Source organism: Microcaecilia unicolor, chromosome 1, assembly GCF_901765095.1.
Source record: "Microcaecilia unicolor chromosome 1, aMicUni1.1, whole genome shotgun sequence".
Taxonomy (NCBI): Eukaryota; Metazoa; Chordata; class Amphibia; order Gymnophiona; family Siphonopidae; genus Microcaecilia; species Microcaecilia unicolor.
In genome coordinates, this window is record NC_044031.1 from 609,835,691 (window position 1) to 609,853,053 (window position 17,363).

Sequence of the window (17,363 nt, forward strand, 5' to 3'; positions counted from 1 at the left end):
TAATTAAGGGGACAACAATGTAAAAAGTTTATTATATGTCTCTGTATTCACCACAGTATCTTGACCCTTGTCTCGGATGTTAGTCTGAAATAAAAGATCAAATTAGAGATTTCAAATCCTTATTCTGTTCATGACCAGGGCATCTGTAAGCATTTTTTCTTTGACGGGATAGGAATAATTCATTATCAGTGTAGATTAAGGAAAGGTACTTGATATACCATCTTTCTGTGGTTTTTGCAACTATATTGAAAGTGGTTTGCTTAGTATATACAGTATATGTTCTTATTTGTAGGTAGGGCAATGGAGGGTTAAGTGACTTGCTCAGAGTCACAAGGAGCTGCACTGGGACTTGAACCCAGTTCCCCAAGATCAAATTCCACTACACTAACCACTAGGCTAGGCTAATCCTCCACTCTGGTTAAAGCTACAAAGTCAGATTTGGCAAATTGATCACCTGTGTTTTAAATCCATGACAGGGAGGTAATCTGGATTTGGTTTTATGGTGGCTGTTGTCATGGGTCTCTATATCAGGAGTGAGGCTATACTGAACAGAAAACACACACATCTACCCTCTCACATTGCTCCAACATTGCAACATGCAACATGGTGACCATATTCTTCAGTATTCCCTTTGATGTGGCTGCTAATTATTGCTCTCGTATTCTTGGATTAATTTTACAAAGGGGAAGCACTTGGAAAATGATAGAATGGGCAGCATTTCAAACTGCCACCCAGCAGATGGTAATTCTTTCTCTATTCAAATGAGCAGTGTTATTTTTCACAAGTTGGGTGGGTGGGGGTTCGGTCATTCGAAGGGGACAGGGTATAAACTTGTAGAATGGAATTTAACTTTTTTTCTGTGATATATCCGGGGACCTCAGTTTGTTTGAGCCAAACTGCCTTTTATCTGCTTCTGAGTGATACTTTAGATTTCTATGTTGATTTAAGGTGCTTTTTCTCAGTTTCTTAAATGGGAATGTGCTTAGGGTTATAGTGTGTGTGTGTGTAGCACCCTACAGTGGCCTGTGGGGCCCTTTTTCTAAGCCATATAGGCATCTACACGCGCCCAACGTGCTCCAAAATGGAGTTGCAGCAACACTACTGTGTGGCCCTTGTGGTAATTTCATTTTTGGCGCGCGTCCAATACACGCTCCAGAAAAATATTTTTTTATTTTATGGCATGTGTCAGCTATGCACACCAAGTAGCATTTGGCACGTGTAGGTCATGGCCACCCGTTTAATGCGTGAGACTTAGCCGCTAGGTCAATGGCTGGTGGTAAGGTCTCAAAGCAAAAATGGACGCGTGGCAATTTTGATTTTGCCGTACGTCCATTTTCGGCAAAAATTTTAAAAAGGGCCTTTTTTACAGACGCGCTGAAAAGTGGATTGCTGCCTGCCCAAAACCCATGCCTACACTACAGCAAGCCATTTTTAAGCGTACCTTAGTAAAAGGAACTCTTAATTTACACCTGTAGTTCCAACAAGGGAAGAGTTGCAGTAACTACATTCATTGCCTCTGGAAAAAAAAATCTGTATTATTTCGAAGAAGTTCACGCTCTTTAGGAAGAGTGCACAAGATTAACGGCACATGAAAAAACATGAGATTTCATGGGGCTTTTTTCTGCTTATTTTCATTTGTCAATGGCATGAAATGACTTGGGAAATATCACTGACATTGCCTGTGTCATTTGAAATGAATATACCTTCCTTTAACAAAGTCTGGGGCCCTTTTACTAAGCGGCGGTAAACACTAACGCATGCTTACCACATGCTAGAAGGCACTACCGCAGGACACGCTTAGACATTCAGCTGTAGTTTTGGAATTGGTGTATGCTACCCATGCAGTAAAAAATAGATTTTATTTTTTACGTGAGGGGTGTATTTGGAGGCAGATAGTACGCGTGCTCTGTGCTAGTCAGGTAGCATGGTTAAATCACATCACATTGCCTGATTAGCATGGTGTTCCTCTGATCCTATTGCCACCCATCTACTTAACACTATCTCTCCTACTGTCATCCCTTTTATCTGTCATATCCTCAATCTTTCACTTTCCACTGCGACTGTTCCTGATGCCTTCAAACATACGGTAGTCACACCACTCCTTAAAAAACCTTCATTGCACCCTACCTGTCCTTCCAACTATCGCTCCATCTCCATCCTCCCTTTCCAATCCAAGATACTTGAACGTGCTGTTCACCGCCGTTGCCTTGACTTTCTTTCATCTCAAGCTATTCTTGATCCACTTCAATCTGGCTTTCGCCCCCTTCATTCAACTAAAACAGTGTTTGCTAAAGTCTCCAATGATCTGGTCCTGGCCAGCTCAAAAGGTCTCTATTCTATCCTCATCCTTCTCGATCCATCTGCTGCTTTTGACACTGTTGATCACAGCCTACTCCTTGATAAGCTGTCCTCACTTGGATTTCAGGGCTCTGTTTTTTCCTGGTTTCTTATCTCTCCCAGCGTACCTTTAGTGTATACTCTAGTGGATCCTCCTCTACTTCTATCCCATTGTCAGTTGGTGTACCTCAGGGATCTGTCCTGGGACCTCTTCTTTTCTTCATCTATACTTCTTCCCTTGGTACTCTGATCTCATCCCATGGTTTTCAGTATTAACTTTACGCTGATGACTCCCAGATCTACCTCTCCATACGAGAAATCTCAGCCGAAACCCAAGCCAAAGTATCAGCCTGCCTGTCTGACATTGCTGCCTGGATGTCTCAGCGCCATCTGAAACTAAACATGACCAAGACTGAGCTTCTTATCTTTCCCCCTAACCAACCTCTCCTCCTCCCCCATTCTCTATTTCTGTGGATAACACTCTCATCCTTCCTGTCTCATCAGTTTGTAACCTTGGGGTCATCTTCGACTCCTCCCTCTCCTTCTCTGCACATATTCAGCAGACTGCTAAAACCTGTCGTTTCTTTCTCTATAATATCACCAAAATTCGCCCTTTCCTTTCTGAGCACACTACCAGAACCCTCATCCATAAACTCTTATCACCTCTCGCTTAGACTATTGCAACTTGCTTCCCACAGGTCTCCCACTTAGCCATCTCTCTCCTCTTCAATCTGTTCAAAATTCTGCTGTACGACTAATATTCCGCCAGTGTCGTTATGCTCATATTAGCCCTCTCCTCAAGTCACTTCACTGGCTTCCTATCCATTTCCACATACAGTTCAAACTCCTCTTATTGACCTATAAGTGCATTCACTCTGCAGCTCCTCAGTACCTCTTCACTCTCATCTCTCCCTACATTCCTCCCCGGGAACTCCATTCACTGGGTAAATCTCTCTTATCTGCACCCTTCTCCTCCACTTCTAACTCCAGACTCCGTTCCTTTTATCTTGCTGCACCATATACCTGGAATAGACTTCCTGAGCCAGTACGTCAAGCTCCATCTCTGGCCGTCTTCAAATCTAAGCTAAAAGCCCACCTTTTTGATGCTGCTTTTAACTCCTAACCCTTATTCACTTGTTCAGAACCCTTATTGTATCATCCTCACTTTAATAGTCCCTTATCTCTTGTTTGTCCTGTTTGTCTGTCCTAATTAGATTGTAAGCTCTGTCGAGCAGGGACTGCCTCTTCATGTTCAAGTGTATAGCGCTGCGTACATCTAATAGCGCTACAGAAATGATAAGTAGTAGTAGTAGTAGGGTTAGTGTAGGAGACCTTACTGCCTTGTAAACTGAGAAATTAGCGCGTGGCCATTAATGGTAAAATAGAATTTTTGACCATTTTACAGCCATGCTAAGAGTGGCCTCAGAACAAGTGAAACCCAGGTTCGTAGCCAGACAAAGTGAGGGGGCAACACCACATACTTTGGCTGGCGGGGGTCCCTCTCCTTATATTGCCTGCCCTGCTTCCCCTCATGCTGTGGATGCTCAATTTTAATGAAATTGAGCACGTGCAAAGCGTTGCACATGCTCAGTTTCACTAAAACCAAACATGCAAGTGATGAGAGGGAAGAAGGGCAGGAAATGTAAGAAGAGCAGCATTGGGGAAACACTTCAGCTGGCGGGGGTTGGGGACCCCCACCAGCCAAACCAGTGGCCCTGGATCTATTTTGGGGGGCTCAGGCCCCCGTGGCCCCCTGTAGCTAAGCCACTGGTGAAATCCATGTGCTCTTAGCTCTGCTTTGTAAAAGGGCCCCTCTGTGTCGTAACAGAGTCATTAGAAAGGATTCTTATGTTCTGTTTCTGACTGTGAGATGGTTAAAATTGGCACAATATTTGTTTAATTTGTTTTGAATGTATGTGTTTTAACTGTATCCCACCTAGATTTTTGAGGATGGTGCAGGTAATCAATTTTTCAAATAAATTAATTCATTAAATACGTTGCATACACACATGTATGGTCCTTGCTTCCCTTTTTACCCCATTACTTATCTTTCAGAGGGTCAAAACTGATGAGATCTGCTATTGTTTTTTTAATCAGGTGGCTGGAATGCGTGGTCCTCTTGGGGCGATTGCACAAGGGATTGCGGAGGAGGACTGCAGACCCGGACCCGAACTTGCCATCCCCTGCCTGACGAAGGCCTTATCTGTGAAGGAGTACTAGAAGAGGGAAGACTCTGCAATGGGAAAGCATGCTCAAGTAAGTTGGAACTCTGAACAGATGTGCACGAACAGGGCTGGATTTAAGATGTTGGCACCCTTAGGCAAGACCAGAGAATTGTGAGGAAGGGAACTGTCTCCCCTAGAGATTATTAGGGATGGGCAGTCAAAAACTTGTCATGCTCATTGGTTTTTGTTTTTGCGTTTTCAAATGAATGTTGTCAAGAATGTGCAAGTTTTCCTTAACGAGTGCACACTATTTGCACATAGTGGTCACTCTATTCCTGAAGCATGTACGAACCATTACGCAGGCGTGAACCATTGTGAATGCTCGTGCATGCATGTGTACTGGGAAAGAATATGCACTCTGAGATAGATTCTATTCCATGTGCAAAATTGTGTATATATGTGCACAACTAAATTGGCTAATGAATCAATTAGCACCAGTAATTGGGTGCTAACATGGTGTTAATTTGCAACATTTTGGATTTGCGCATGCATCTTGCTAACCACTATTGTATACATAGCCACGCACAAATTTATAGTGCACAACTCAAAAGGAGGTATAGGCATGGGAGGGGCATGAGTGGGACAGGGGCGTTCACTCAGGATATGTGCACTATTAATGAATAACAGGGATCCATGCCAAACATATGTGCCAGGATTTACTACTGCTACTTATCATTTCTATAGTGCTTCTAGATGTATTCAGCGCCGTGCACTTGATCATGAAGAGATAGTCCCTGCTCAACAGAGCTTATAATCTAATCAGGACAGACAAACAGGACAAATAAGGGATATGGAAATTACTAAGGTGGGAATGAGAAATTAGACATGGGTACTAAACAAGTGAATAGGAGTTAGGAGTTAAAAGCAGCCTCAAAAAGGTGGGTTTTTAAACCTAGATTTGAAGATGGCCAGAGATGGAGCTTGACTTACCGGCTCAGGAAGTCTATTCCATCATCTGGTGTAGCAAGATAAAAGGAACGGAGTCTGGAGTTAGTGGTGGAGGAGAAGGGTACAGATAAGAGAGATTTACCTAATGAACAGAGTTCCGAGGAAGAGTGTAGAGAGAGATAAGAGTGGGGAGGTACTGAGGAGCTGTAGAGTGAATACACTTGTAAGTCAATTAGAGGAGTTTGAACTGTATGTGGAAACGGATAGAGGGCCAATGAAGTGACTTGAGGAGAGGGCTAATATGAGCATAGCAACATTGGGAAGAGGAGAGGTGGATTTCAATTGGTGCAAATCTTTACATTCAAATTTTGGTGTAGAAATCGGTTCTAAGCGTTATAAATGGCACACAACTCAGAGTGCTGTTTATAGAATAGCACTCTGGATGGATTTTTTCAGTACCATTTTTTCAGTGCCATTTACTGAATCAAGTCCTATGTGCAAATCAGGGGTGTAGCCAGACTTCGGCGGGAGCAGGGTCCAGAGCCCGAGGTGAGGGGGCACATTTTAGCCCCCGCCTGCTGCCGCCGACCCCCCCACCATTTTGCCCCCCCCCCCCCACTGCCGCCGCCACCAACAATTTTGACCCCCCCCCCGACGCCAACCCTTCCGACCCCCCTTCCCGCCGCCACCAACCCCCCCCCTCCCCGCCGCCGCTGTCACCATGGGGTACCTTTGCTGGGGGGGGGGACCCCAATCCCCGCCAGCCGAAGTCCTCTTCTCCGGCACGGTCATGTTGCTGGCTGATCTGCAAGGCTTCGTTCTGTTTCTGTGAGTCTGATGTCCTGCACGTTGTATGTGCAGGATGTCAGACTCACAGAAACAGAACAAAGCCTTGCAGATCAGCAATGCGGCTGCGCTGGAGAAGAGGACCTCGGCTGGCGGAGGTTGGGGTCCCCCGTCAGCAAAGGTTGGCAGTGGGAGGGGGGTTGAGAGGGTCATCAGCAGGGGTGGCCAGGGCCAAATCTATGGGGGCCCATGCCCCCGTGGCCCCACGTAGCTACGCCACTGGTGCAAATAATACACACTCTTTCAGAAGAGTGCACACTAGCCCCCAGATTCTTTGAGTGCCCGTTATAGAATAGCACTGCACATTGATTTTTTTCGGCTCTGATTTTCGAGCTCCATTTACTGAATCTAGCCCTATATGTGCATAATATGGTCTCTTGATGGTGAATAGCATTCGTTTCAAACAAATGCCCATCCCTAGAGCTCATAGAGCATGATTGAAAAGCAAGCAGAACCAGGCTTCTGTCTAGCCCAGGTATTTCCTACCTTCGAAATTTATAATGCTAGACAGTTATTTATATCTAATTCCAAGCCTGTACATGAGGTGCCCTGGTCTAAGTTACTTCATGACAGAAATGGTGGGGTAGAGGAAGTCTAAGTTTTATTCTCTAATCCTAGGAGTTAAGTAAAGACAGTAAATTCTTACTAAACAGGTCTGAAGCAAACTCTAGTTGAAAAAGAATCAGGAGAAATGATTGTACTTTGCTTTGTGGTTGAAATCTTTAAGTTGCTCCTTTGCTTACCTGGTATCTGTTATGTTCTTGACCATGTGTTGTTTAATGACGGTCCATTTACACAATGTAGGAAGTGTGTTTTTTCTAGCAAAAAAGGTGCCAGTACTCAAATGCTAGGCCACCCTTCAGGAGTGGGATGATCACTGAGGGACCCACCCCATAATACATAGTAACATAGTAACATAGTAGATGACGGCAGAAAAAGACCTGCACGGTCCATCTAGTCTGCCCACGATAAACTCATGTGTATACCTTACCTTGATTTGTACCTGTCTTTTTCAGGGCACAGACCATATAAGTCTGTGCAGCAGTATTTCCCGCCTCCCAACCACCAGTCCCGCCTCCCATCACCGGCTCCGGCACAGACCCCGTATAAGTCTGCCCTCCCCCATCCTAGCCTCTCAACCACCAACCCCTCTTCCCCCCGCCAGACCCCCTGCAACCAGTCACAGAATCTATTACAAGACAGAATTGTTGTGTAGAGCCTGAGCTCTATCATTAAAACTTGGGGCCTATGGGTCAATTTTAGCAGGCAATGGAAAAGGTCCCGGTACCCAGTACCCCCAAGTACCCCCTCAAAAAAAGCCCTGGAACTGGATATCACATATATATTCTGGTTTGGCATCAAAAGGCAATATAACAGGCAAGCACCATATATAGCCTGCCTTACACCTAGTGAAAAGAAACAACCAATGAAATAGATGACACTTGGAGACTAATACCCACAATGATATTCATAATATTTAAGTCACTAAAAATATCCATTGGTCTATACACTTTTGCATCAAACAGCTAACACAGCAACAGAAAATCTTCTGTAAAAAATTAAAAATAAGATAAAAATCAAGCAAATGTAAACATTCTCTTCTCTTGGCTACAACGTTTCTTCTATTGGTACTGCACCCAGGATCAACAGCTAGCTCTGGCAATGGAAAGAGAGACGTCCTTGGCTGTTGAGGGCAGAAGAGACTGACCTGCTTATTTTCGAAGAAGAACGGCGCCCATCTTCTGACACAAATCGGGAGATGGGCGCCTTATCCTAAGGTCGCCCAAATCGGCATAATCGAAAGCCAATACTGGGCGTCCTCAACTGCTTTCCGTCGCATGGATGACCAAAGTTCAAGGGGGCATGTTGGCAGTGTACCGAAGGTGGGATGGGGGAGTGGTTAACAGATGGGCGTCCTCGGCCGATAATGGAAAAAAGAAGGGCGTCCCTCACGAGCATTTGGATGACTTTACTTGGTCCATTTTTCTTTACGACCAAGCATCAAGAAGGTGCCCGAACTAACTGACCATATGACCACCAGAGGGCATCGGGGATGACCTCCCCTGACTTCCCCAGTGATCACTAACCACCTCCCACCCCGAAAAAACAACTTCAAAAACTTTTGTCTTTTTTTTTTTAGAGTATGTCCTTTGCTATTCCTCTGTCCCTGTGACAGCAATTGAGGATGTCCAAAATGTGGATGTTTCTGTGAGAAGGACATCCATGCCTTTGCTATGCCTCTGACACCCTCTTTAATTAGATTTTGGATCACAAGTTGCAGCAGTGGGATTTGAGCTGGCCACTGCTGGATTGCAAGACCAGTGCTCTAACCACTAGACCACTCCACCACTCCTCCATGTCACTCCACTCCCTTGAAATTTGGCCATCCCTGCGGGGGGTGGCAGTATGCAGGTCCCTGGGGGGGAGGCATAACAAAGGCGTGGACGTCCTTCTTTCAAACATTTTGGACGTTCTCAACTGCCCCCCACAGGGATGGCCAATTTTCAAGGGAGTGGAGTAGAGTGGAGAAGTGGCAGAGTGGCCTAGTGGTTAGAACACTGGTCTCGTAATCTAGAGATGGCTGGTTCAAATCCCACTGCTGCTACTTGTGATCCAAAGTCCAAATAAATAAAGACGGTGTTGGAGGCATAGCAAAGGCATGGATGTCCTTCTCACAGAAACAACCACATTTTGGACATCCTCAACTGCTGTCGCTTCCCCAGAAGGAAATCGTAAACAGCAAGCAGCTCATTTGCATGCAATTTCCTTCATGCATGCCCGTTCCTTTCCAGATCGGTAAGGGAAGGCCTTTTTCCATTCAGTTAGTGGGATCAGTGCACTACGAATGCTGGCTCCTCCCACAACCAAATGGCTTGGATTTGGTCGTTTCTGAGATGGGCGTCCTCGCTTTCCATTATCGCCAAAAACCAGGGACGACCATCTCTAAGGTCGACCTAGATTTCATGATTTGGGTGTCCCCGACTGTATTATCGAAACGAAAGATGGACGTCCATCTTGTTTTGATAATACGGGTTGCCCCGCCCCTTTACAGGGCCATCCTTAGAGATGGGCGCCCCCGTTCGATTATCCCCCTCCACGTGTAACAACTGTATTCTCCTCAATCAACTTTTGTGTTCTCTCTCTCTTGCTAAGCCCTGGTGCTGTCTCTGGAATACCAACAACCTCCAGGATATTGATAATTAAATCCAATTTCTTCAAGCAGTTGGGGGGCTAATTCTATTAATTTGGAATTTATTTTTCATATCAGAGAAGCAACACCAGCCTGGTTAGTGCAAGATTAACTCTGATTATAATTGCGGCCATTTTCTCAGCTGACACGGATGCATGTTTGATTAGGCTATCAGCGATTTAAGCCCGATTTTGCAATTTTCAAATTATTCTGTGAAGAGCCAATAAAGAGGCAAAACTTTCAAGCAGGGAACCTGGGTAAAAATTAAATGTCATTAATACTATGAAAAAAATGGTTTATGGTTTTCTTTTTTTTTTTATTCTTTCATCAAATTAGAAGACAATTTTCTTAACACTGGAATGTGAGGGTCTGTAAACACTTCCAGGCCCATCCAATTTGTCCAATTTGACTGCAGTATCCCAGACTCTGCTTTATTTGTGGTTTTAATAGTCCCCCGCCCCCCCCCCCCCCCCTTCTCTCTACCTCTCCCTATTTGGAAGGATTTCACACTGTCATTAATGCAGGATCCTCTTTTATCTTAGCTTCACACTTTCCTACTTAGCACCATGCCCTGTGCTTATCTCGTGATGCCTTGACTTATGCTCTTGCCCCCTTCCACCTCCTGTCAGAGACTTCCTTGAATCCACCAAGCTTTGGATGGAGAAATATATCCTTAAATGCTCCCTTTCAGAACCATAATACAATATCTTCTCAAACTGACATTTCACCCTAGAATGTTTCGGGAGAGGGAGGGGGTGTTGGAAAAGGTAAAATGTGATGCCAGACTGCACTGGGATGGTGGGGTGCAGCGATGCCTGACGCACGGGAGCTGGGGAAGGAAAGAAACAATAGCCAAGTGGCCAGTGCGACAGGCAAGCATGGCTTGCAGCGCCCCCCAGAGATTGGTACACCTCTGCTACACTTACCATGCTTACAGGGTTGCACCGGCCCTGAAAGATACAAAGCCATACACATAGACATTTATACACAAAGACACATACACATACACACATTCTCTCTCTCTCTCTCTCTCTCTCTGTCTCCTACACACACACACACACATACACACACATAGACACTTATACACAAAGACACAAACACATACACACTTTCTCTCTATCTCTCACACACACACATTTACATACAGACACATAGATTTACATACATTCTCTCTCTCACACACACACACATTTACATACAGACACAAACATGTACAAACATTCTTTCTCTCACACACACACATGCACACAAGCGCATGTGCATAGATACACACACACACACTTATGTACAAAGATACATAGACATGCACACATTCTCTCTTTCTCTCTCCTACACACACACACACACACACACACACAAACACACACACACAGACAATTAAATATAAAGACACATACACATTCTCTCTCTCTCTGTCATACACACACGTATGCACATGTGCATACACACACACATACTTATACACAAAGACAAACACATACACACATTCTCTCTCTCTCACACACACACATGCATACATATAGATACATACATGTACATACATTCTCTCTCTCTTACACACACATGCATGCACATGTGCATACACACACACACACACACACTTATACACGAAGGCACAAACACATACACACATTCTCTCTCTCACACACACACACTTACATACAGACACATACATGTACATACATTCTCTCTCTTACACACACATGCGCATGTGCATACACACACAGACACTTATACACAAAGACACAAACACATAGATAGATACACACATACACACATTCTCTTTTACACACACACACAGACACTTAGATATAAAGACACATACACGTTCACACATTCTCTCTCTCTCATACACACACACATGCACATGTGCATACATACACACACAGACACTTATACACAAAGACACAAACACATACACACATTCTTTCTCTCACACACACACGCTTACATACAGACACATACATGTTCATACATTCTCTCTCTCTCTCACACACACACACACACATACACACACATGCACATGTGCATATACATACACAGACACTTATACACAAAGACAGAAACACATACACACATTCTCTCTCTCTCTCTCTCTCTCTCACACACACACACACACACGCGCATTTATTATTTTTTTTTATTTATATTTAAATTATTTATTGAATTTTTATAACAAGCAAAAACAAAATTTTTCTTGTACAGAAACACAGAGCCACATTATTACAAGAATTAATATAGCAATTAAATATTCTCTCTTCCTTAGACCACAACCTTGGTTGTGGGGGGGGGGGGGGGGGCGATAGGTAACAAAGGAGATTTTATAAGCATCAATTAAACAAAAAAAAAAAAACTCGGCTTAACCTGATAACCGTATGTTATTTATAACTGAAAGTTATTATTTCTCTAACGGACTGCTTAGTTTTTTCTGGTCCAAGAACAGCTGTAGCTGCGATGGTTCTAGGAAAATATACTTATTCCCCAAGTATGTGATCTTACATTTACAGGGATATGCCAACATAAATGTAGCTCCCAAATTTTTTAACTCATTGCGCAAACTCAAAAACATCTTTCTTCTATCTTGAGTGGACCTAGAAACATCCGGGTATACCCAAACTTTTTGTCCATGAAATAATTTGGAAGTATTTTTAAAGTATAAGTTCAGTACATGGTTCAAATCTTGCTCAAAAATAAATTGAACTATCAGAGTTCCTCGATCTTTAATCTCACAGGTAGAATTTTCCAGAAAATCAGTTATATTTTGTTCTGTTTCTTTTTGTCCTTTAAAGTCTTGGTTCTTAACACACACACGCATTTATTACAGACACATACATGTACATACATTCTCTCGCACACATGCACATGTGCATAGATACACACACACACTTATGTACAAAGGCACACACACATACACACATTCTCTCTCTCTTACACACTTATATACTAAGACATGTACACACACACTCACATATACATAGACACTTATAGACAAAGACACATGTACACACATTCTCTCTCATACACACACATATACAAAGGCACATATGTACACACATTCTCTCTCCCTCACACACACACACACAATATGTGCATACACTCACACACTTATATACAAAACACATACATGTACACATATTTTCTCTCTCTCACACACACATGCTTTTGCATACACACACACATATACAAAGTCACAAATTTACACATTCTCTCTCTCACACACACATATGTGTGTGCATACACACACACACACACACATACAAAGACACATACACATACAAACATTCTCACACACACACGCACATGTACATACACATACATTTATATAGAAAGACATACATGGACACACATTCACTCACACAAGCATACACATGCGTACACACACACATGCGTGCATACCCACACACTTATATACAAAGACACATACACGTACACACATTTTCTCTCTCCTCTCTCTCTCTTTCACTCACACACACACACTTCAATATCAGTAGTGTTCTTATTAACTGGTATAGCCCCTGAATTAGGATCCAATGTGGTTTACAAATTAAAAACAGCTACAATACATTAAAATAAGATTTAAAAAAAAAAAAAAGCTAGTTCTTTTTTTAAACAAGAATATACCAACAAAATAAGTTTTCATCTTTCTTCTAAAAATATCATTATTTTTCTCAGTCCTAATTCTAGGCTGAAAAGAGTTCCAAAAAAGAAAGAGAGATGAAAACATAGTACTTGCTATCTTAAAATCACAACCAACACACACATGCTTGCACATACTTCATACAGTCCATGTCACTCTCATGAGAGACAGTCTTTTCACATCCAGTCCTCAAAGAACCAGGGGAGACATGTTGTTTTCTCATACTCAGAACTTATTAACTTGTTTCATAGTGATTAGAACAGTGGGGCAGGGAATCTTGGAAACTAGGCTACAAATTTGGTGTTTCCACCGATGCTCTTTGTGACTGGCAACTCATTCCACTCTCCTTTGCTTCAGATACAAACCTTAGGGCTAGATTACAAATGTGTGTTAATGTTGTAACGTGTGCTATTGAGCATAAACATGCATCAATGCAATTTAATTTAATGTACTGTATGTTATCTAGCAAAGCCCTTTTGTTGTCAAAGAGACCTCTTTACTACTAACATTAATTACATTATGCGCATTGAGGGGGAGATTCTATATATGGCGCCTAAATAATCGGTCCAGAAATCAGTGCCGACTAAGTATATTCTATAAGCAGCATCTAGAGTTAGGCTCGGTATATAGAATATGCTTAGTTGGCATCCTAGCGCCTAAAACTACGCAAATCCATTTACACCACTGAAAATGCGGCGTAAATCCTGGCACATAGATTTAGGCGCACTGGGCCATATTATATACAGTGGGGGAAATAAGTATTTGATCCCTTGCTGATTTTGTAAGTTTGCCCACTGACAAAGACATGAGCAGCCCATAATTGAAGGGTAGGTTATTGGTAACAGTGAGAGATAGCACATCACAAATTAAATCCGGAAAATCACATTGTGGAAAGTATATGAATTTATTTGCATTCTGCAGAGGGAAATAAGTATTTGATCCCCCACCAACCAGTAAGAGATCTGGCCCCTACAGACCAGGTAGATGCTCCAAATCAACTCGTTACCTGCATGACAGACAGCTGTCGGCAATGGTCACCTGTATGAAAGACACCTGTCCACAGACTCAGTGAATCAGTCAGACTCTAACCTCTACAAAATGGCCAAGAGCAAGGAGCTGTCTAAGGATGTCAGGGACAAGATCATACACCTGCACAAGGCTGGAATGGGCTACAAAACCATCAGTAAGACGCTGGGCGAGAAGGAGACAACTGTTGGTGCCATAGTAAGAAAATGGAAGAAGTACAAAATGACTGTCAATCGACAAAGATCTGGGGCTCCACGCAAAATCTCACCTCGTGGGGTATCCTTGATCATGAGGAAGGTTAGAAATCAGCCTACAACTACAAGGGGGGAACTTGTCAATGATCTCAAGGCAGCTGGGACCACTGTCACCACGAAAACCATTGGTAACACATTACGACATAACGGATTGCAATCCTGCAGTGCCCGCAAGGTCCCCCTGCTCCGGAAGGCACATGTGACGGCCCGTCTGAAGTTTGCCAGTGAACACCTGTATGATGCCGAGAGTGATTGGGAGAAGGTGCTGTGGTCAGATGAGACAAAAATTGAGCTCTTTGGCATGAACTCAACTCGCCGTGTTTGGAGGAAGAGAAATGCTGCCTATGACCCAAAGAACACCGTCCCCACTGTCAAGCATGGAGGTGGAAATGTTATGTTTTGGGGGTGTTTCTCTGCTAAGGGCACAGGACTACTTCACCGCATCAATGGGAGAATGGATGGGGCCATGTACCGTACAATTCTGAGTGACAACCTCCTTCCCTCCGCCAGGGCCTTAAAAATGGGTCGTGGCTGGGTCTTCCAGCACGACAATGACCCAAAACATACAGCCAAGGCAACAAAGGAGTGGCTCAGGAAGAAGCACATTAGGGTCATGGAGTGGCCTAGCCAGTCACCAGACCTTAATCCCATTGAAAACTTATGGAGGGAGCTGAAGCTGCGAGTTGCCAAGCGACAGCCCAGAACTCTTAATGATTTAGAGATGATCTGCAAAGAGGAGTGGACCAAAATTCCTCCTGACATGTGTGCAAACCTCATCATCAACTACAGAAGACGTCTGACCGCTGTGCTTGCCAACAAGGGTTTTGCCACCAAGTATTAGGTCTTGTTTGCCAGAGGGATTAAATACTTATTTCCCTCTGCAGAATGCAAATAAATTCATATACTTTCCACAATGTGATTTTCCGGATTTAATTTGTGATGTGCTATCTCTCACTGTTACCAATAACCTACCCTTCAATTATGGGCTGCTCATGTCTTTGTCAGTGGGCAAACTTACAAAATCAGCAAGGGATCAAATACTTATTTCCCCCACTGTAACTACGCGGGTAAATTTCATAATGCCCACAAAACGCCCATTTCCCCACCCATAACCAGCCCCTTTTTGCTTGTGCGTGTTAGAATGCACTTAGCAAGTTGTGCACGTAAATTCTAATTAATTCCAATTAGGGCCCATTATTGCTTGTTAAGAGCTCAATTGTTATGTGCGTTTTTATAGAATACACTTGGATTTTGGCATGGATCTCTAGGCGCACTATATAGAATCCGGGGGTAAGGGGGCAATTCTATGGCTAGGCACCTCCATTTAGGTGCCACGAGGATGCATGGTGACAGCCCAGATTCCATTATAGAACACTGGTGTAACCAGGTATCAGTGCACCTTGTAGTTATGGGTCCACAGTTGCAGCAATCGTAGAGTTGGCGTAACTACAGTTGCGTAAATGAGGCAGGGACTGGAGTTACTTATAGTCTTCTGTAAGTTACATGTGTAAATGGGTGCCCCACTCATGCTCCTTCCATGTGCACACCCCCTTCCAAGTTTCCAAGTTTATTCAGGGTTTCCACCCCACCCAACAAACAGGTTGTATGAATGGCTTACATTCTAAGATTGGGTAGAGAAGAGAGTGAGAGGTATGAGGACGGACAAAGAGGGGAAAGGTTGAAGTACAAGATTTGATAGGAAAGTGGGAGAGGAGAGCACATTGAGTGGGGAGATATGTAGATCAAGCTGGCTGTCGGTTACCCTGGAAGTGAAAGGGGAAGGCAGCATTAGCCATAGGCATCAGAGAAAAGTAAGTCTTAAAGTCTGTTTTCAATTGTTAAGTACATAAGTATTGCCATACTGGGAAAGACCAAAGATCCATTGAGCCCAGCATCCTGTTTCCAACAGTGGCCAATCCAGGTCACAAATACCCAGCAAGATCCCAAAAATGTACAAAACATTTTATACCGCTTATCCCAGAAATAGTGGATTTTCCCCAAGTCCATTTAATAACGGTCTATGGACTTTTCCTTTAGGAAGCCATCCAAATCTTTTTTAAACTCCGCTAAGCTAACCGCCTTTACCACATTCTCTGGCAACAAATTCCAGTGTTTAATTACACATTGAGTGAAGAAATATTTTCTCTGATTCGTTTTAAATTTACTACATTGTAGCTTTATCGCATGCCCCCTAGTCCTAGTATTTTTGGAAAGCGTGAACAGACGCTTCACTTCTACCCGTTCAACTCCACTCATTATTTTATAGACCTCTATCATATCTCCCCTCAGTTGGAGAGAAGTTGCTAGTCTAAGCTGAAGTGGCAGCTTGTTCCAAAGTTCTGGACCTTGGACAGAGCAGTGGTGTAGGAAGGGGGGGGCGGTCCGCCCCGGGTGCACGCCGCTGGGGGGTGTCGGCTCCGTGCTGGTGCACTGCCCGCTCTGCCCCGGAACAGGTTACTTCCTGTTCCGGGACAGAGAGAGCACTGAACCAGCACGGAGCCGACACACCCCAGCAACGTGCAATCGGGGCGTTTCGGCCCACCCGCCCATCCCTCGCCGCAGGTATGTGCTCCGGGGGGGGGGGGTGCGCTCCAGCTGGAGGAGGGTGCGCTGTGCTGCACCTGGGGGGGGTGCGCAGCGGCGACCCACCCCGGGTGTCAGCTCCCCTCGCTACGGCTCTGGGACAGAGAAAATGAAGTGTTGAATGGCATTTCTCAAAGGGTAGGGAATATAAATTGATTCTGTTGGGATGATTTGAGCAATCTTGAGGGATACTAAGAGCTCAAGAGTCAAGAAAGAAATAAGGATACATGTAAATGTACACTTACCTATGACAGTGCTAGTATTTTGTAAGTTGACACATGCAAAGGGCATGGTAAATGTGAGCCCCCAGTTATGGGATTGCCCTTGGTAGGGTAATTTTAGAAAGGATTTTTTGGTGCATAAACCCTGTTGTATGA

The 17,363-nt window shown here is 43.8% G+C and overlaps 1 protein-coding gene across 1 annotated transcript in view; it reads left to right on the forward strand.

Annotated features, from left to right (window-relative positions):
* ADGRB1 (adhesion G protein-coupled receptor B1) overlaps nucleotides 1-17,363 on the forward strand; it is a 474,869-nt gene that overhangs the window by 77,764 nt on the left and 379,742 nt on the right. Inside the window, exon 3 of the mRNA XM_030190012.1 lies at nucleotides 4,435-4,593. Coding sequence (XP_030045872.1) covers nucleotides 4,435-4,593 — 159 coding nt within the window. The remainder of the gene's footprint in view (nucleotides 1-4,434; nucleotides 4,594-17,363) is intronic.